This window comes from Neoarius graeffei, chromosome 13 (genome assembly GCF_027579695.1).
Source record: "Neoarius graeffei isolate fNeoGra1 chromosome 13, fNeoGra1.pri, whole genome shotgun sequence".
Lineage (NCBI taxonomy): Eukaryota > Metazoa > Chordata > Actinopteri > Siluriformes > Ariidae > Neoarius > Neoarius graeffei.
In genome coordinates, this window is record NC_083581.1 from 40,612,737 (window position 1) to 40,634,829 (window position 22,093).

A 22,093-nucleotide genomic window follows, 5' to 3' on the forward strand; every position below is an offset into this window, starting at 1 on the left:
GCTGAAAGCCAAGCAGCAGGAACTCATCACTGATGGACTTAATGCAAGAAGTCACACACCACGGTTTCCAGATAACCTTCACCCAATTAACACATCTTTAAAACACGAAATAAACTCTGGAATTTTTTGGGGGGGGGTTGTGGGGGGAGAGGGGATAGAATAAACTGGAGAATTTGATGGAATGATAAAATTCTATGTAAACAGGAAAACCAAGGCTGAAACTGGACAGTTGAAGACTGGATAAAGAGGTGGTCATCCCCCCCCATCTTCAACTGTCCAGTCTCGAGGAGTCGGTGCTCATGATGGCGTCGGATTCCTGTTCTTGTCCGACAGAAGTGGAACCTGATGTGGTCTTCTGCTGTTGTAGCTCATCCATCTCAAGGTTCAATGTTTTGTGGATGCCGAGATACTTTTCTGCTCACCACAGATGTAAAAAGTGATTATTTGGAGTTACTATGGCCTTTCTGGCAGTTCAAACCAATCTGGTTATTTTCCTCTGACTGATCTTATCAACAAGGTATTTCCACTTGCACAACTCTCTCACTCAATGCTTTTTTTTTTTGCACCATTCTGTGTATTCTCTGGAGACCGTTGTGTGTGAAAACCCCAGGAGATCAGCAGTTTCCGAAATACTTAAACCAGACCATCTGGTTACCAACACATATGGTACGGTTAAAGTCACAGCGATCACGCTTTCTTCATTCTGATGTTTGACGTGAACATTAACTGAAGCTCTTGATCTGTATCTGCAGGATTTTTTTTTTAAAAAACATTGTGTTGCTGCCACATGATTAGATAACTGCATGAAATGTGCAGGTGCTCCTATTAAAATGGACGGTGAATGTATCTCAAGGCCAAACTGCCCTGTGTTCCTCGTTACTTTTCTGCATATTAACTCAAACACGTATATATTTGATAAACGAAAGCGGCTCTGGCAGACGCACCTGGATGCCGATGGAGGAGAGTTTCCTCCTGGCAGTGCACTGAGGTTCGTCCTGCGTGAAGCCGACGCTCACGGTTTGGGTCTCTCGGGCAGGAGGAGGAGGAGGGCTGCTCACACGGGCACTGGGCACCGGTACAGGGATGGGGGGCACCAGGGGGATAGGCACGGGGATGGGCACGGGGATGTGGGGTATCAGGGGGATGGGCGCTTTGGCCAGGCTGCCCGTTCTTGAGCTGGTGGCGCTGTCTGAGGAGTTGCTGCGTCCTGATTGGCTGTTGACCTCGCTGCGCTGCTCCAGGTAGGTGTCCTGCGCCGACTCTGTGCTGCTCTGCACCGTCACCGAGATGAAGGGCTTGGAGGCGGAGCGGGGCGGTACCGGGGGCGGAGTCTTATTACGACCTGGGGAGGACAAAAAGTTTTAATCAGCCATTCAGATCATGTCAGTTTCAAGCAGGGCTTTGAACCAGAATTTTTTTCCTATTGGTTCGTTCCGAACAGAAACGGAATTTTAACGTTTCCGGTTTTGGGTTCCACCATTAAATAGACGTTCCCGAACCGGTTAGAACAAAAAAATTTCGTTCCCGGAACGGTTAATTACGTTCCCTGTCAGCTGTTTAACAAATGGCTATAAAATTATGTCTCTGTCTCATCCAGCTTAAGCCAAATGTAGGCTAATTCTATTACAGCCTTCATTAAATAAGGCAAGAAATAATTCAAAACAATTATTATTTCAAATGTTGGCGATTTGGATTCTCAGTATGTCTTCCCAGCTACACAAACAGAAAAAGTGCCAAAAATGAAAGATAATTCGTTTAGCGTGTTACCAAAGGCTAGTCAGGCCCTATGCATTGATAGGCTAACAGAGGTTAATGTCATTTAATGTTCGTGAGCCTCTCATTAACGTGGACAAATATATTGATATCGTGTTTGAAATTGACGTTTTTGAATAACGATAGACTGCAATATTTACCTCTTATTTAAGATGTGGAGACGTGATAGTAGTCCACCCTCCCGCTCTCTCCATTCAGTCAGCGAACGTCACACAGGAAGTGAACCCCAGCGGGTCATAGAAACTTGCGCAGGAGAAGAATGACTTTTTTATTTGTAGGCTACAGAAACTTTGGGGAACGAAATAAAAACCGGTATTAACCGGTTACCATTATTTTTAATAAGCGTTTCTGTTCCGGAACATAAAAAATAATAAAGTTTCTGGTTTCGTTTCTGTTCCATGTGAAATAGAAAAAAAGTTCCCGGTTTTCGTTTCTTGAACCGGTTCAAAGCCCTGGTTTCAAGTAATTAAAAAAATGAATAAATAAAATAATTTTTAAAAAGCCGCTCAAAACGTTTTCGCCTTTTGCCTACTTTCCTATTTTATTACTTATTTTATTTTGTATTAAATATTTACCTCCCCTCCCCCCAAGCTAGAATCTCCTGCTTTACCCAATGCTTTCATATTCTATCATATATTTTTACAATTATGTAGCATTTCTATTGTATTTGTTATTTGTATAATTTTTTCCCCCTCGATCAATAATTCTCTAAATTTATTTTATTTTGAACGGAAATCATTATTTTTGTTCTTGTTTTTGAGCTACAATGTCCTGTTGTACCCAATTTATTAATTATTTTATACTTAACTAACTTTCAATTTTATTTAAATTTTTACATTTTATTCTAAAATAAGCTTGTGCAATTACTGTTTATACAAACTTTCATTTTGATGCTTTCTCTGAGCTACCATTCCATTTTACCCAATTTATTACATTTTTAGATTAAAACCGCATTTATTTTGTGCTTTCTTCATTGTTTCCAAAATTTCTTACATTCCGTGTATTAATGAATTTTAATATTAATATGAATTAATTGGTACAAATTTTAATGTAACTAATAGTATTAACAGGATTTGTGTTAAATATTCCAAGTTAAATGTTCCTTGAGCTGCAAATCCCTGCTTTCCTCAAATTGTTACCATTTTATCTTTTATTTCTATTTCCTATATAAACAGACTTATTATATATTTAAAAAAAAAAAGTCTATTGTCTGACTCACTACTCAGACCACACCTCATCAAGAGCATATGGATGGTTGCTTCCCATCTCCATTGTGATCAGAGCAATGCTGTCTAATCTCACACACACACACACACACACACACACACACACTCGAGACGTCTGGGCTCAAGGCCAGCGTGGGAACAAAAGCGGCCTTTTAAACCCCGTGTGAGCCTCAGCGCAGCTCGCACGCCTGGTGTAAGTGCATTATGAGAAAGTGGATAAGTGTGACTCGGCCCTTCTTGGTCGCGGTGTTAATGCTTTACAACGCTAATGCTGTTGTTGAATGGATTATTAGCATGCTTAGACTTGGAGTTCGTTGTTGGCAAATCTTCCAGACATGAAACTTGTCAAAAGATCAGGATGATAAAAAGGTGAAGCTATGATCCAACATGACGTGTTGCGGCATGAAGACACGCATCCTTCATTACTCATGAGCTCGTCTCATTCCTGCAGTTTTTTTTTTTAAATCATTAGGAACTTACAATTAATAACAGTCTGTAAAGCTGCTGAGAAGCCGAGTTCTGGTTTTCCTTCAGCTTATCATGAGTTTAAAATTGTAAAGAATCATCTTGAGTGCATGAGGAGTCTCTCACTGTAGGCTACGATTCTTTTGTACACTTTTCTGGCGAGAAGTGTCAGAATCTTCAGTTGGGACTTCACGGGTCCTCATTTTGAACAGGAAATCAAACTTTTAGATACGACACAATGAACTTTACAGAGAAAAGATGTAATCGTTCAAGTGGGAAAATAGCTTACAGTATTGTGTTTAAAAATAAATACATTTAAAACAAAATTAAATACTTTATTAAAAAAAGGCATGGGAACAGGGCTGGGAAATACGAAGATATAGCAAGATCGGGATAAACTCACATTAGACTTTTGTAAGTTTTTTTTTTTTATTTTTATTACCCTCGGCTCAGAGCTGGGGTTGAAGTTACACTTATGCCGCTTTTCCACTACCAACGCGGCTGAGTCGGGCTGAGCCGTGCTGAGTTGGGCTGAGTCGAGCTGAGTGGGGCTGTTGGAGTTGCATTTCGACTACAACCGTGCTGAACCGTGCTGGCTGGAAGTGGGTGGACACATTGGGTTGAGTTAGCGAAAGTGGGTGGACGTCACGTGATGTCGTTAGGCGGCGCAAACAGTGACATCAGTGAGCTTTTAAGCGGTAGTCTCACGACCCGGATAGTAAACAATAAACATGGAGTCGTTAGTGTTGCTGGTCTTGGTGCTGTGGCTTGTTGTCACCGACAACGCCAACAGATACTGGCAAGAGCGTATAGATGAGGCGAGGCGCATAAGGCTTCAGAAATTCTCGTAATTCGTAATCCTTCTTCTTCCGGGTTTACGGTGTTTACAGATCCCAGCGTGCTCGCGGGGCGTGTGAGGACACTCCTCCTCACCAATCAGTGCACAGGGGAGTGTCTGCTCACGCCCCTAGCCTCACTCAGCTCGGTTTGGCTCGCTTCAGCCCCACTCCAAAACCGTGCGAGTTTTGGGTGCTGAGCAGGGCTAAAGCGAGCTGAGTCGTGCTGTTCTTAGATAGTCGAAACGCGAGCCATGTTGGGCTGAAGTGAGCTGAAAAAGAGTAGTGGAAAAGAGCCATTAAAGTGCATATTCTGGACCAATTTCGTGGGTTTTTTTTTAAATATATGAAAAGTATGCCCCTTTACACACTCATCCAGAAGGGTAATTTTGCACAAGGCCATCTGTCTACAGCAGAAAAAAATAAAATAAAACGCATCTGGAAAAATCTCAAGGGAGTCTGGAGCCAGATTCGTGACGTCACCTGCGGAAGCGCCAGCAGGCTGAGAGAGCTTGCACAGTTTCAGTGCACAGCCTGTGTAGACCAAGCGCTCCCATTTCTCTCTCATTGTCTGGTCTTCTGGAAAACAATGAGTACTAATCCCATCAAGATTGGTGTCGCTACACCCTCCTACGATACATCTCTTAACCATTTTAGGCTACATCCACACAACAACGAGATTTTTTTTTTTAGCGGGTAAATAAATAAATAAATAAATAAATAAATAAAATATCGCGTCCACATGGGCAACGGATTAGTAAAATATCAGGTACATATGGCAACGCAACGCTTGCTGAAAACGATGCAATACACATGCCACACCTCTATGTGCGCTGTAAGACGGTCCCATCGAAGACACCAGAACAATAGAAGAAGTAGGACGCATGCGCATAAACCCCTTCCTCTACCCGGCGTGAATGAGTGAGTGCTGCTTGTTCTAGTCATGTGGTTGTGACGTCATCGTAAACAAATCCGTTCTACTCATCCAGACGACTTCGCAACGGTGCCGTTGCCAGATTTTTCCACTCTGGAAACCGTTCTCAAAAAATATCGTTTTGGGGCACCCAAAACGCCGGTGCCGTGTGGACGCCAGGCCGAAATGATAAACAATTTTATCAGATTCATCTGAATCCGTTGCCGTGTGGACAGGGCCTTAATAATTGCGCGATAACATTGAAGAAATTTGCAGAAAACCACCAGGTCGTTTTCTCATAAACAAACCAGCGCTGACGTAGGATTCAGAGGGAGGCGTCCCGCACGCGACATCACAAAAATCAATGTTTCCCGGGAAATCCAAATGCCAAGTTTTTTCAGAGGCGGACCAATTCGCCTCAAATGGCTTGATTTCAACTGAATTTTTCTGGTATTGCGCAAGGTAAAACAAATTGCAGAGAATGCAGAATATTACAGATGTTTGACCAAAGTTTAATATAAAATAGGAGAATTACACTGATCTTGCTCCTGAATTTACCCGTGATATGCACTTTAAATCATGAAGTTCCAGTCAGGTGGAGATTTGCGACAGAACGGACACGCTAACGAACATCATCCGCATCCACGTTCAGTTCCTCGGCCTCCACTTTCAGTTCTGTGGGAACTCAAACGGCTTAATTACAAAACTCGTTTAGGCCTCAGAGCTGCGCTGCCTTAATTAAACTGAGTAAAATTACACAGAGCTCACTACAAGAAATTTCAGGCACGTCAGGAGCCGATTAGCGAAAATGTCTTTTTTTTTTTTTAATTTTTGAAATTGTTTTAAACCCACAGCTAAGAAGCTCCATAGTTACAGCAGGAGCAAAGTGCAGTTCCTGCTCCATAGACACTTGCTGTGAGGACTGAAAGCCTCCTACTGCATCATGATTGGCCTGCTGTGCACGCACGTGTGGACAGAGAGAGCCAGAGAGAAACAGTGTGGTTGCTCTGCTTGCTATGTCAAGACCAAGGGACAGTGTGCTAAAATGGCAGGAAGTGAGCATCAAGACACAGGGCAAGAGAGTGGATCCAGAGAAAGAGAAACCTCGTTTACACAGCCTGCTCAAGGTGGGAATCTTATGCCTTTATTCCGCCTCGCATTCTGTATAAAACATCCAAATGTGGAACGAGGCTCTGTGCTGTTCCACCTCTCTTGGTAACAGAGCCGGAATTGACTTCTGTATAAAAAGGACAGCCGGAACGGCGGGACAGGGGCGTCACCTTTGTGACACTGACTACGTTTACATGCACATCCAAATCGAGCTGCTGTCGGTAATCGAGCTGAAGGTCCCAGCAGGGTGCCAGAGAAATCCAATCCTACATGCACACAATGAAATCGGGCTATTGTGTGAGGTGCATTGTGCACCCGAGCCACAGGTGGCGCTACACGCCCCATCGTGTTGGTACACTTCCGGTTGTCGTCATGAAGAGCTATTCAAGAGTGTAAACAAAGTAATCAGTTCCGTGTTCTCCATTGCGCGTTTTTCTCCCGTCCATGAATTTTAATATATTCAACTCCTTAAGCTGAATGAGCATGAACTCTGTCTCCTCATTGCTCCAGAAGTGCACGTTTCTGCTCGCCTGTGGCAGTGGGGGCGTGGTCAAGCGCCGGTCTGTGACAGGAGGGCGGAGCCAGGGAAGGTGAGTGGCAGAATCACTACACCTGACGGTAATTAACCTGTGTTTGTGTGTCTTCCCAGTAACCGCACCCTATTTAAGGAGGCAGAGGGAAGGCAGAGGGGACAGCTCATCCCGGGACTAGAACACAGCGCGTGCGCATGTGTGTGTGTGAAGAATAAAAGTAGGCTGTTAAACTGAAAAGTCTGACAATAAAAAGCCTATTAGTACCAGAAGCTTTGTCCTGCCGTCCTCTGTGCTCCACCCACACTTCAGAGAGCTCTACATCGCCATTTTCTCTTCTTCGTTTGTTCCTCCTGACCTCTTCTGCTGCTCGCTACTACTGTTGTCATGCCGACCGAGGCTGTTGTGTTTCCCGCTTGTGGTCTCGTCACTCGTCACTTCCGGAAGTAGCTCGACAACTAGCTCGATAGGGTATACATGCACAAAGTAGCTCGGCAGAAATCGCATAAACTAGGTCGTGTAGCTCGATTCCGAGAAATCAAGTTTGGTTCAATTTCAGCCGAATTAAGGTGTATACATGGCATTTTGAACTTCGATTTCAGTCGAGCAACGGCAGAAATTCGATTCTCTCTATGTGCATGTAAACACAGTGACTGATTCTTCTTTCAAGGCCAGCAGGAATTCAAATGCCTCCGTCTACAGCGTCCAAGATCCGCATGCAGACCTGTTTACCCCAAATTTGCCCTGTCAGTAGTCTTGCAGTATCTTGTCAGTAGTTTTGGTAAGCTGTCAGTAGGAATTTTACTGGGGTCCAATCTATGTATTGTATCGAAGACAAAAAGTAGAAAGCAGCCTATTAGATAATAGTACTCATTCAAGTTGAAAGTAAGTGATAGATTACATGAACAAAATTTTAAAAATTAAAATCTAGCACTGGTCTTATTTTTTCTGTCAAGTTAAGCACCTGTGAGAACCAAAAAGCAAACCCATGTAAGATTCTAGATCTGCTCCATAATCCTCATATTACCAAGCCTAGACTCTAAGGTCTACTTGTTGACTCCTCATACATTTCATTATTTCAGTATCTCTGAAATAACCAGAAGACTAGCAGTAATACTTATTTAGGATGCTACAATAAGAAAAAATATTTCAGAGACCATAAGGCATGGCCACAGATCGTGATAGGAGTCTTTATATTTTTGCAACGACTTCTGGCATTTCTTTGCAGGACTATCAATAATGCCATCGGCCTTTCGCTTCGCGGCCGCCATGATTGTGTGCTCAGAAACCAAAGACGAAACAATGGAACCTTCCCACAATGCAACGTACGGTAAACGTGGCTTAAACGTGATTAAACATGGCCGCGCCCATGACTATACGATCGATGTTCGATTCCCACAATAAATATATGATTATAAAGTAAGTCATGAACAGGGTTTTTTCTAGAAAAATTTAGTATGAGGGCGCTCACCATGGCGAGGGAGCGAGGGGGGGGGGGGGGGGATGGTGCCGGTTGTCCCCCCCGCCGTGCAAAGCCTTTGAAAAATGCTCCAATGGGACATTCTGAGGCTATCTGAGAGGGAAATTGTAACAAATTGTCTGTCAACATTGAAAAAGAAAGAAGTAACCTTAGTAATCTTCTTCTGCCCCGGACAGTCTTTCTTCCGCTTCGTGCCGCGGGATGACATCTTTAAATGCCCAAGTGTCAACAAAAACAACTCGCAAACTACTTCTGTCAAAAGCTCCCGCGCCGGTGGGTGAAAGGTCATTCAGTCTCGAGAAATCTCGCTCTACAAGTCAGCTGACCTTGTATGTAACCCATGTCAAATCTTGCGAGAGCAGCCGCGACAAGTAAACAACTAAACATGGCGCCTCAGTCTGGAAAACACCAATTCGGATTGTTTTTGCACCGTCTGGCGGTGTATCTACTATGATTGGAATATTTTTGGAGCAATTATAACGTATTTGATGATCAGACACATTGTCACGTAGTGTTGCTGGGATGTTTTCACAGAGTCGGTAAGGGGGCGCACGCCGAGAGTAAGAGGGCGCAGCGCCCCTGTTCCCCCGTTTAGACGAAAGCCTGATGAAACATTTGGCAACATTTCGGCCATAAATCGTAGTTTTTGGACAAGAATTCATAGTCCGTATTTTGTTTTGAAAAATCGTAGGAACTATGGACAAATCGTAGGAGTAAACAGGTCTGCGCATGCCTTTCTGTCTTAAATCACTTCTGACTTCTCTTCACTTTCTCCTCCAATGTAAAACTGATCACACAAACACGTTGCTCCCACGAGTCTCTCCACACCTCGCTTCATTGCCTTTCACTCCAATTGTCTCTCTCTCTCTCTCTCTCTCTCTCTCTCCACTTTCGCAAGCGCAGATTTCCGTGACACTCTCCCCCTCAAAAGGAAGCCGGCTTGAACCCGCCGTTGTTTTTAAAAGCAGTGTCATATGATCGGGGTATTCATATTTCTGAGATGTAGATGAGTCACCCTAGAAGCTGATGCTCCGTTGTGACACCTCACACCTCTGGTTGCAGAACGCCGGCTCGCACTGTAAAGACACACCGGGGTGGCTTCGTGCCAGATTTATTTAGTTCAGTGTAAACAACCAAAGGCGGAATATCGAGGCGCCGATATTACGGAATACGTGTGTACTAAGGGCTAATGACTGACAGAGAACACACAGCAGTGATCAGCAGCAAAATGGGGTTTTGTAAGGAGGGAAGCCTTTGTTTACATATTGCTGTCGATGGTCAACATCTTCTGAAGCATCTTATTGTGAAAGTAACCAAGAAATACTTGTAAATTATGGCCGCACGGTGTGGAATGTGGAATTATCGCCCATGTTCATTTTGGTGCACTTTTATTCGTTTCTATTACACGTCTGGCAGGGCTCGAAATTCGCGGTGGTCCGGTCGCCCGAGGCGACTTAATTTGTCATTTGGCGAGTAATTCCTGTCACTAGCCAGCCCGGCTGGCTAGTTGAAAATAGAAAAAGATATATGAAGTGAAGATTCAGACACACCGTCAACTAAAGCCGCCACATATTAAGCGCGTGCTGTGTCTGTGTTAATCGATGTGTTTATCGGCAGGACGGTCAGGCTGTCGTTTTTTTCACTACTGCACATGCATATAACAGACATCCCAAGTCTCCCGCAAGTTCCGGGAGTCTCCCGCATATTGATAGTGGCTCCCTGATGCCCGCAAATTGGAGAATATCTCCTGGAATCTAGAGCAAGCGAGCAAGAGCGTGCACGCGAAACATTAATGTCTGCATCGCGCATATGACTGAGTGCGCGAGAGAGACTGCGTGTGTGCCTGTTCATGAAGCACATGCTAGACAAAGAGCATCCTGATTGGTTTACAGACATCCCAACCTGCAGACCGGGGGAAACAGTCCAATATATTATTATTTGTTGATATTATATTATGGTGCTCTGTGTTGTTCTCATTTATGTATTTAACAACAGTATCAAAATACTCGGGTCTTGAAATAAATGCACATTAGTCATGAACAATGGTAACTACTCTCTTTTGCATTATTTTTGACAGAAGTAAAATTCATACATCAACAAATTTTGGCGAGTTACTTTGGAAGGTAACTAGTCCGGCTGGCTGGTGAAAAAAATATACGCATTTCAAGCTCTGTCTGGGGAAAAACAACATCTGTGTAGCTCATGCTAAAATATGCAATTCGAGCAGATGTGCAATGGATCGCAGGTAACGAACACTAACGTTAGTTTCCCGTGTTTTTGATGAAAAAGTACTTATTCTACACATGACTTTGGCCTTCAATATTGTCTTCATAATTCTTTAAGAAAGAAAAATGACCTTAACTTACACACACACACGCTTCTAGGCTCCTTCCATTATTTCTGCTCATACCGTCCTGCACTCGTACAGGCCACTCGCGCGTCCCAAAATGCAGTTTGTTGTTTGTGTTTTGAAAGCATGACCGCTACCTGTTAGTTTTTTGCACACCAAAAACTACGCAAATTCACCGTTCGTGATCCGTTCAAAATCCATTTCATACTTTTCTTCATCGACGTGTCGTATGTAGACGCGCTGAATAAAAACACGCCTGATCTTTTCTTTCCTTTGTGGCCGCCCGCGAGACAGCCGAGGCTGGGTCAGGTCCATTACAACAGAATGGATTGCTCGAAAGAATTTAAAACATGGATTCTTTGACAAAATGTCTTCAATTTCACGCAAAAATTTAAGCTCTATGGCTGAGGGCGTGCCCGATTGTTGCGGCTTGGTTTTGGAAGATCGCTCACATTGAAAATGGCGACTCTCTACTTGGCGCAGAGGATTCTCGGAAGGGTGAGCCGGCTCCATTAAACACCACCACTCTACTGGTCCCTCTGCCTCATTTGCCTTTGTTAGTGGCTTTAGGTGTGTGTGTGTGTGTGTGTGTGAGTGAGTGAATGTGAGTGAGAGATAGTGCTAAAGTTAGCTTACTTTCAGCTCATTTACACAGTTTCTGCTATGATGTTTGCCTGACAAGATAAAAACAGCCACTTACAGCATGTCTAGTTCACCAAGGCAACACGCAGCTAATTTGTGTGGCTACTGCCTCTACTACCCCTTTTCCACCAAATCAGTTCCAGGGCTGGTTCAGGGCCGGTGCTGGTTCACAACTTGTTCAACTTGCGAGCCTGCGGAGAACCAGTTTGCTTTTCCATAGCTCACGGTGCTAAGGGAAGACACGTCATTACGTCGTTCTATACGTCAGTTACATCGCTACGTTTGCATAAACCTTGGCGTGAATATCGAAGCAAAAACACGGAAGAAGCAGCAGCAGCAACAACAATAATAATGGATGACTTCGCGTTTGTACAGCTGCTGCTTCTCGTCGCTTAAAAATGGCGACCTTTCGCGATCTTGTTGTTGGTCTTAACAACTCCGCCCCCCCGCTGACGTAAGCGGTTCTTTCCTCTGGCCCAGCAGAGAGTTGGTGCTACCCTGGAACCGGTTTTTCTGGCCCCAGAGCCAGTTCTGTGTCAGTGGAAACAGAAAACTCTGTTCCAAACTAAGCACTGGCCCCGAACCAGCCCTGGAACTGCTTTGGTGGAAAAGGGGCACATGTCATCTTGTTGTAAGAATAGTGCACTGTACATGCAGGTATTCCTATTAAAATGGCCGGTGAATGTATACTATTCGGTTCACCATTTGAAATAAATTAACTAGACTAAAGAAATCGCTTTCAGACATGTTTAATGCTCATTACCGAAGGAAAGTGCGTTCCTATTTGAAAATATACTCCAGGTCGTCCCCCTTTCCTCGCCTTCTTCAGCCAGTGGTCCCATGTGTGACGTAGATGTGACGCACTACCGAGTTGCTATGGGAAGTTGTCGAAAAGAATACGGAGACCACTGAGCTCTAGCGCCAGGCCTTTTCCGGCAAATAAGAGTTTGGGTCATGGCGACAGCACAGGGTTTCCCCCAGCGCTTTATAGTTAGGGCGGCTGCCTTGACAACAACTGCCCCCCGCCTTGACTACGTCCCCCCAGAAAAAAATAAAAAATAAAAAATCTGCCGCATCCACACATGCACAGACAATTAAAATACGTCCGCATTGCGATGAGGCCGAATAGCGGCATCTGCTGGTTAAATATGTTATTGCGTCATCTATCACCTGTTGCTACGCCGACATTATTTTTTTTTAAACAGGAAGAGGCTAATCATCCGACAACTGGATATCATACAACCTGTCGTCGTCGTGGGAAGGACATGTGGAAATAAGATAATTATTAATCTAAACTAAACATATTTAGAGTGTCCTATCAGCTGCTTGCCCGTGCGTTCTGTAAAGGCCAATTTATGCTGACAACGCAGTCCTCGCAGATGGCGTCTGCGAAGCCACCCCCCTTCCCAGACGCTCTGCGCACCTCCCAAAAATTGTGACCACCGCAGACAGCGTCGCAGACAAGAGGGCTCCGATTGATCCACTCTACATCCGCTGTACACGCACTTCCGCTTCCCTACTTTCCCGGTTTGTTTTGTTTTCACGACCGGCATTTTTAAAAACGAGCGAAGATGGAGCAGCACGAAGAGCGGTTGATCGAGGAAGTGAGGAAGTACGGACATCTATACGACTCCAGTTCTAGTCATTATAAGTAACGGGAGGATAAACACTCCACTAACCACACCCACCAACTACTCCTAGCAATTTCGCGACTTCGCGCCCCCTTGCGTTGTAGCGGTGAATAACATCGCGCACGCCTATTACTCCCCGCTCAACGATAAATTACAACTGTCTGCGAAAAGCTATCTGCGAAAGCCTTGTCGCAAGAGCATGCAGAGGCCTTAAGACAGGATGGCCTGTAGTGACATTACTTGCCGACTGTGCCATAAGTAGTCAGAACAACTACCTGAACACGACTATCTGAAGTTGTGTCAGACTAGAAGTGCTTTTGCATGTTGTGCAATTGTATGCTGTACCTTGCACTTAGTTACTGCTTTCTTTATTTATAAAGAGTAAATAAGATGTTGTTTCCCTTATGATCCTGTAAACACCTACCTCCACCCCAATCACAAACAAGACTCAACAGTGCCCCTTCAGAGTTTACAGACAACTATTGGCCCTTTTCCACTACCCTTTTTCAGCTCGCTTCAGCCCGACACGGCTCGTGTTTCGACTACCTCAGAACAGCACGACTCAGCTCGTTTCAGCCCTGCTCAGCACCCAAAACTCGCACGGTTTTGGAGTGGGGCTGAAGCGAGCCAAGCCGTGCCGAGTGAGGCTAGGGGCGTGAGCAGACACTCCCCTGTGCACTGATTGGTGAGGAGGCGTGTCCTCACATGCCCACACACGCCCCGCGAGCACGCTGGAATCTGTAAACACCGTAAACCCGGAAGAAGAATAATTATGAATTACGAGAATTTCTGAAGCCTTATGCGCCTCGCCTCATCTATACGCTCTTGCCAGTATCTGTTGGCGTTGTCGGTGACAACAAGCCACAGCACCAAGACCAGCAACACTAACGACTCCATGTCCTCCATGTTTATTGTTTACTATCCGGGTCGTGAGACTACCGCTTAAAAGCTCACTGATGTCACTGTTTGCGCCGCCTAACGACATCACGTGACGTCCACCCACTTTCGCTAACTCCACCCAATGTGCCCACCCACTTCCAGCCAGCACGGTTCAGCGCGGTTGTAGTCGAAATGCAACTCCAACAGCCCCGCTCAGCTCGACTCAGCACGGCTCAGCCCGACTCAGCACCGCACGGCTCAGCCCAACTCAGCCGCGTTGGTAGTGGAAAAGCGGCATATGTGAAGTTGTATCACATTAGAACACTTGCACATGTTGTGATTGTATCTTGTTATTGCACTTTGATTGTATGTCGTTATCTTGTTATTGCACTTTATTTTGTTTATTTATAAAAAGAGTTCAGTAAATAAAAGAAGGCTGTTGCCCTTAAATAAGTTGTTAGCCCTAACAGGACACCCCACCCACCCCCGGCTCGACTGTCGCCGCCATCACTGCCCCCCGGACGACGCCCCCCTGGTCACCACCTTGACTAACTGGTTTTCTGCGGGAAACCCTGCAGCATGTGTGTGTCAGCCTCGGTTCGGAGGTTTCAGTTTCGAAAACTGTAAGAGGAGAATAATATAAAAGGACAGACACTTGGTATATTTTACGTCTGTGATTTTTAAATTGTTCATTTTTGGATTACGCTTCATGTTTGTGGCTACTGCCTCAGAGTTTTATAAAAAAAAATTATATATGCGCATGCTATATTTACTGTATGGACATGGTACCAGAAAACAATTTTATTTATAAGCAGTAGCCACATGTACCCATAGGGTACCTTTTTTTTTTTTTTTTAAGGACGAGAAGTCTTCATTTGTCACATGTACACTCAAGCAGAGTCTTCAGCACAGTGAAATGCTTCCTTTGCATTTAACCCATCTGAAGCAGTGAACACACACACACACATACCCAGAGCAGTGGGCAGCTATGCTACAGCGCCTAGGGAGCAGTTGTGCGTAAGGCGCCTTGCTCAAGGGCACTTCAGCCCAACCTTCAACCCATGTTAACCTAACCACATGTCTTTGGACTGTGGGAGGAAACCCAAACGGACACGGGAAGAACACGCAAACTCCACACAGCAAGGCCCCTGTTGGCCACTGGGCTTGAACCCAGAACCTTCTTGCTGTGAGGAGACATTGCTAACCACTACGCCACCGTGCTAAACAGACAGGGGTGGGTTTCCCAACAGGCTCTTAATGCCAAGAACATCTTAACTAGGAGAGTGAGTGTTCATTGTGCTGCTTGCTCTACTATTTAACGATGATCTTTGCGCTGCGATGCTTTTGGGAAACTCAGGCCAGCTTAGTAAATAAAAATGTTAGCTAAATCAGAACTGAACTTTTGAAAGGTTACCGTGGAACAAAATCTGAATCGACGTTGAATTGCTATTCGCACCATTACTGTTACGTGTATTAGCGTGCACATTTGATGGGGTCTGATCTGGTGTCGTAATTATGGTCATCCATCTTGTCTTATTCTTTATGGCTTCTTCTCTGTGGTCCATCATCATATCAGTCACTGCCTTCTTTACGTCCATAATTGTCTTCATCGCTTGCTTCCTTCTCCGTGGCGGATGTTACTTCTTCCTGGTCGTTGTCTTCTTTGTCACCTGTGTGGTCATCATCTTTGCCTTCTTCGTTGTTGTGTCTTCTCCTTCACCACCATCTTGTTTTTAGCCCTATTCGGATCGGATTAGTTTATCAGCGGGACATCTGTAATACATCCTTTTCCACACAGACCGAGTTTTAACACAACCTACGACTTAATGGGTTGCATTTTTTGCAGAGGCGAAACAGCTCGGGGGATGCCCGGCCAAAGATTTGCATAAAAAATCATGTGCATTTGATCTAAAATTATCAGACAAATGTGGAGTTTGGAGAAGAAAAAGAAAAAAAGTAGGTAATTCAGCCTGTAATTTTCTGAGAAGAGGACTAAGAAAAACACCAACATGACCAATCCAGACAGTAATAAAATGACAGCGCTGCGCTTGTAAAACAGGAAATGACCCCAGAACCCCATGTTCATTTCATCCCATGCAGACAGGGTTACTCAGTACTTCAACACCATCTCTCCGTCCTTCTCGAGTCCTATTTTTCTATGCTCATCTCTGGAGGTCCAGCCAAGGTTTTCCCTACACACATCTCCAACAATTCATCAACAGCACTTCAGCCTTTTGAAATATCATGATGTAACGCGTCTCGTCCCAAACACCCAACACACTTCCATGTTTAACTAATCAGTGTCTGCTCAACTCACAGCACCAAAGGTCCACGTGACTTGTACTTACCCCTGTAAAATCCTTCTCTGACTCACTTGTACATGTATTTTTAAGAGAAGTATAAAGCAGCAATGAGTGTTCAGACATTGCTTGAAAACTAAGCCCACTAGCTGGCTTCAGCTTCATCGAGCCGTTCACGGCAGAACAACTCATTTGCTTAAAAACAAAACCATGACTTACCTACTTACACTTGCACGTGCACACACACACACTTGGTGGATTGGTGAAGAGTAACACCACAAGCAGCCACAACTACTTTACAAAGAGTCGCCTAATAAACACGTAAAAATGTTTTAGAGCTACATTTAATTTACTCTGCGCAGGTTTCCCGTAACATGACCAGTTAAACAAACGAGACAAAAATATTATACTTGCTCATTTATTTATTGAGGAAAATGATCCAATATTACATATCTGTGAGTGGCAAAAGTATGTGAACCTCTAGGATTAGCAGTTCATTTGAAGGTGAAATTAGAGTCAGGTGTTTTCAATCAATGGGATGACAATCAGGTGTGAGTGGGCACCCTGTTTTATTTAAAGAACAGGGATCTATCAAAGTCTGATCTTCACAACACATGTTTGTGGAAGTGTATCATAGCATGAACAAAGGAGATTTGTGAGGACCTCAGAAAAAGCATTGTTGATGCTCATCAGGCTGGAAAAGGTTACAAAACCATCTCTAAAGAGTTTGGACTCCACCAATCCACAGTCAGACAGATTGTGTACAAATGGAGGAAATTCAAGACCATTGTTACCCTCCCCAGGAGTGGTCGACCAACAAAGATCACTCCAAGAGCAAGGCATATAATAGTCGGCGAGGTCACAAACGACCCCAGGGTAACTTCTAAGCAACTGAAGGCCTCTCTCACATTGGCTAATGTTAATGTTCATGAGTCCACCATCAGGAGAACACTGAACAACAATGGTGTGCATGGCAGGGTTGCAAGGAGAAAGCCACTGCTCTCCAAAAAGAACATTGCTGCTCATCTGCAGTTTGCTAAAGATCACGTGGACAAGCCAGAAGGCTATTGGAAAAATGTTTTGTGGACGGATGAGACCAAAATAGAACTTTTTGGTTTAAATGAGAAGTGTTCTGTTTGGAGAAAGGAAAACCCTGCATTCCAGCATAAGAACCTTATCCCATCTGTGAAACATGGTGGTGGTAGTATCATGGTTTGGGCCTGTTTTGCTGCATCTGGGCCAGGACGGCTTGCCATCATTGATGGAACAATGAATTCTGAATTATACCAGTGAATTCTAAAGGAAAATGTCAGGACATCTGTCCATGAACTGAATCTCAAGAGAAGGTGGGTCATGCAGCAAGACAACGACCCTAAGCACAAGTCGTTCTACCAAAGAATGGTTAAAGAAGAATAAAGTTAATGTTTTGGAATGGCCAAGTCAAAGTCCTGACCTTAATCCAATGGAAATGTTGCGGAAGGACCTGAAGTGAGCAGTTCATGTGAGGAAACCCACCAACATCCCAGAGTTGAAGCTGTTCTGTATGGAGGAATGGGCTAAAATTCCTCCAAGCCGGTGTGCAGGACTGATCAACAGTTACCAGATACTGAAAGCAAAGGTTCACATACTTTTGCCACTCACAGATATGTAATATTGGATCTAAAGTTCTAAAGGGTTCACAAACCTTCAAGCACCACTGTAAATAGTTTAAAACACACACACAGCATTCTGAAACCAATGCTGAATATTGATCATGTCATTTTGCTGTGGTGTAAGAGGAACACAACACTTCACTTTATCAGAAAAATCAATCATCATGTTCAATGTGGTAACTTTACCACACCACCCACTCACTCACTGATTATTTTCCTGGAACAGCATGCCCTGAAGTGTTTCAGTGCTTACTTAACACTCCTGGACCTAAAGCTTCACCAGGTTTTGCTTCTATTCAAAAAGTGAACTCAGAGAGTAAAGTAAAGTAAAGTAAAGTAAAGTAAAGCATCCCCAGCGTTTAAAGCTGAACCAGCTCCACATCAGCATGCTGTGCTCCCATAGCGACTCGGGCACTAAATATAGGAAGCTAGTGAAGAATTTCAGCGACTGAAACACTTTAAACTTCTTAGACAGCAAGTCGCATGAGTTTGAAAGGATTTTATTTATGTATTTAGTGAAGGAACGATGCTTAAATGCCAACAAGTCTGTCATAATGTGGAAAGTAGCTTTCCTGTTCTGTGTCCGCATTGTTAGCGCTGACTAGCTGTCTGGCAACTGAACGGCTAACAACGAGTGACCACAAAGGAGGTTGCCAGATTGGGCTAAACCGCAAAGTAAGTTCATCTCAATTAGAACGCTTTCCCGAATTTACGAATTCATACACCAAAAAATAAAAGCGTGTGTCATTAAGAGAGTTACAGATGTATTCAACACGAACTCGGTCTGTTTCTGTGACCGGATTATTCATTTTAATTAAAAAAAAAATAAAAAAAAGTCATACATAGATTAATTTAATCCCAATCTGGCAACCATGATACTAAGGTTAACTTACAGGAAGACTCTGATATTTATTATTATTATTATTATTATTATTTCTAGGTACCTTAATACACTGCTTAACCGGAAGACTTTCGACCAATTAGGACTTTACCGTGAAATGATTCCTCTTCTTATTGATCTTTGATTAATGTCGGTGAAGAAACTCCATCATGTTGTTGAAGTACAAAACATCCCAAACACGCAACTTCTCCGGACAAACCCTTTCACCTTTCTGTTGCTATTTTTCAAGGCAGTCCGAAACCCGTTCTATTCCCCATTCACCGCTTCCACGTCGCTGACTGGAAGAAAACGATTCAGTTAAAATAAACAGTTTCGACACACATCAACTCCCAACACGCCGCTCTGGCCATATTCAAACACTTCGACATGATTTATGAAACATCACTAACACAACGCAGAAGCAGAATTAAAAATAAGCGGATTCTTCACGCTTTGGGACCTGCGACACAATCACACAGGGCCGAACTACAAATCGAGCCCTGTTCAACTTGTAAGTGCACTACGTGTAGTGTGTGAGCCATTATTTTACCCCTATGTAGTGTTCTCAGTACAGGGGAAGAGGAAGCCATTTGGAACCCGGCCACAGTGTCTCGCCCGTTTTCGGTCTGTTAGTCTCCACCAATAGAAACGCACGGAAACGGGCACGTGGTTTCGTCACGTGATAGGAAGCTCGCGGATGGGATGGGAAAGGAGCGATAAAAGGGCATAAATGGATAAAACACGCCACGCTGGCATAATAATATTAATAATAATAATAATAATAATAATTATTATTATTATTATTAAAACAACAACAACAATAATGACAAATCGAGCATTATCATTATCAATAATAATAATAATAATAATAAAACAACAACAATAATGACAAATTTAGCATTATTATTATTATTAATAATAAAACAATAATAATAATAATAATAATAAAACATTATTATTAAACAACAACAGAAACAACAACAATGACAACAACAATAATAATAATAACCAGGGTATTAATAATAATAATAATAATAATAATAATAATAATAATGACAAATTGAGCATTATCATTAATAATAATAATAATAATAATAATAATAATAATAATAATAATAAAACAACAATAATAATGACAAATTGAGCATTATTATTATTATTATTATTATTATTATTATTATAGGCTGTAAACTGAAAGGCAATATTATATGCCATATGTATGATACTGTCATATGTATGACCCATATTTATTTATGCCAGATTTTACCGTTTGGAATTTTTAAGTTTTTTTTTTTCTGCCAACGATTTCATCTGCAGTTTATATAATTCTAAGAATTTGTTTACGACTTTATTTAAGAAGGTTAATAAACCAGTTTAGCTCACATTAATCTCACGCTGGGCCTTCAAATCTATCCGGGCTTGGGACTGGCACTAAGTATGTACTGTCTTGTACAAACCCAGTGGTCAGGTATTCTACCTATTCTGCATGTCTTTGGACTGTGGGAGGAAACCCACACAGACACGGGGAGAACATTCAAACTCCACACAGAAAGGCCCCTGTCGGCTGTGAGGTTCGAACCCAGAACGTTTTTGCTATGAGGCGACAGTGCTAACCACTACACCAAGTACAAGCTTTTTTCTATTCACAACTCAGCTACACTATATGGCCAAAAGTCTGTGGACACCTGACCATCACATCCATATGTGTGTCTTCTCCAAACTGTTGCCACAACGTTGGAAAAGACACAGCTGCAGAGAATGTCTCTGTCTCTGTATGCTGCAGTATTACAGTTTCCCTTCACTGGAACTAACAAGCCCAGACCTGTTCCAACATGACAATGCCCCGTGCACAAAGTGAGCTCCATGAAAACATGGTGTGTTAAGGCTGGAGTAGAAGATCGCCAGTGTCCTGCACAGAGCCTTGATCTCAACCCCACTGAATACCTCTGGATGAACTGGAACACTGACTACTGTACACCCCAGACCTCCTCACCCAACATCAGTACCTGACCTCACTAATGCTCTTGTGGCTAAATGGACACTAACACTTTGGGCGGTGACATCCTGAAACAATTTTATTAGCTCAAGATTAATAAATAAATAAGCAAATAAATAAAATAAAATAAAAAATAATCAATCAATCAATCAATCAATCAATCAATCTTCAGGGGCTTTGGAATCTTCATTTTAGTAGTACCACACGTTTCCAATGTTTTAGCTCAATTTTAAATACTGACAAAAATTGTAACCACTCATGGTTAATTACATAAAATCAATGTGAATAATTACAATGGACTCCTTTAACTGTTTTACAGCCATATTAACCACGAGTTGGCCTAGTGGTTGGTGTGTCCGCTTGTCTCCTGGGAGATTGCAAGTTCTACTTGTGGTCAGGTCGTACCATAGACCCTCATAAAAATGGTACCTACTGCCATCTGGTGAGGCACGCCGCAATACAGATGTGAGTGGGGAGTCAAACTCTCATGGATACCAGAGGACCAGCCGCCCCCCATGGCCATAGCTACGTAATAGGCCGAGAGCTATGGAGATTGGCGCTGCCCAATGTGCTAAGTGCCTGGTTAGTACTGGGACAGGAGACTGCCTGGGAAGACCAGATCCTGGCACAGGAGGGATCTTGACAGCCGTATTCTGTGCATATTTTACTCTCAGGCTGGCTTTACTGAATCCTCTCCTGTAGAAGTATAGTGTCTGGGTGAAAAAGGAAAAATGTAACCCTATATTACAATTTAACTACAAAAAAATCCAGACAGCTATCAAGTTCTGCCATAACCCTCTCAGTCTCCAGTAATTTTTCGAATATCTGTGAAATCAAACATCACACACATCACATTATCTCTAGCCGCTTTATCCTTCTACAGGGTCGCAGGCAAGCTGGAGCCTATCCCAGCTGACTACGGGCGAAAGGCGGGGTACACCCTGGACAAGTCGCCAGGTCATCACAGGGCTGACACATAGACACAGACAACCATTCACACTCACATTCACACCTACGGTCAATTTAGAGTCACCAGTTAACCTAACCTGCATGTCTTTGGACTGTGGGGGAAACCGGAGCACCCGGAGGAAACCCACGCGGACACGGGGAGAACATGCAAACTCCGCACAGAAAGGCCCTCGCCGGCCCCGGGGCTCGAACCCAGGACCTTCTTGCTGTGAGGCGACAGCGCTAACCACTACACCACCGTGCCGCCCCTGAAATCAAACATTCTAGATGTTTTTTTAAAAAAAATCTTTGTCTGCATTTTTCCTGGAGGTGTGCAAATTTTGCACTCAGTTAATTATCTTTCTCTCTGTCAATTAATTATTTAGTTAGTTGATTGCTTGAGTGACTGATTAGTTGGCTGATTAATAGAAAGAGAGATAAAGAGAGAAGAGTGGGAGATTTAATTGCATGCAAAAGTTTGC

At 43.4% G+C, this 22,093-nt stretch overlaps 1 protein-coding gene across 1 annotated transcript in view; it reads right to left on the bottom strand.

Moving 5' to 3' along the window:
- dlgap4a (discs, large (Drosophila) homolog-associated protein 4a) overlaps positions 1 to 22,093 on the bottom strand; it is a 94,020-nt gene that overhangs the window by 49,424 nt on the left and 22,503 nt on the right. The window contains exon 7 of the mRNA XM_060937724.1: positions 945 to 1,342. Within this exon, the coding sequence (XP_060793707.1) occupies positions 945 to 1,342 (398 nt within the window). The remainder of the gene's footprint in view (positions 1 to 944; positions 1,343 to 22,093) is intronic.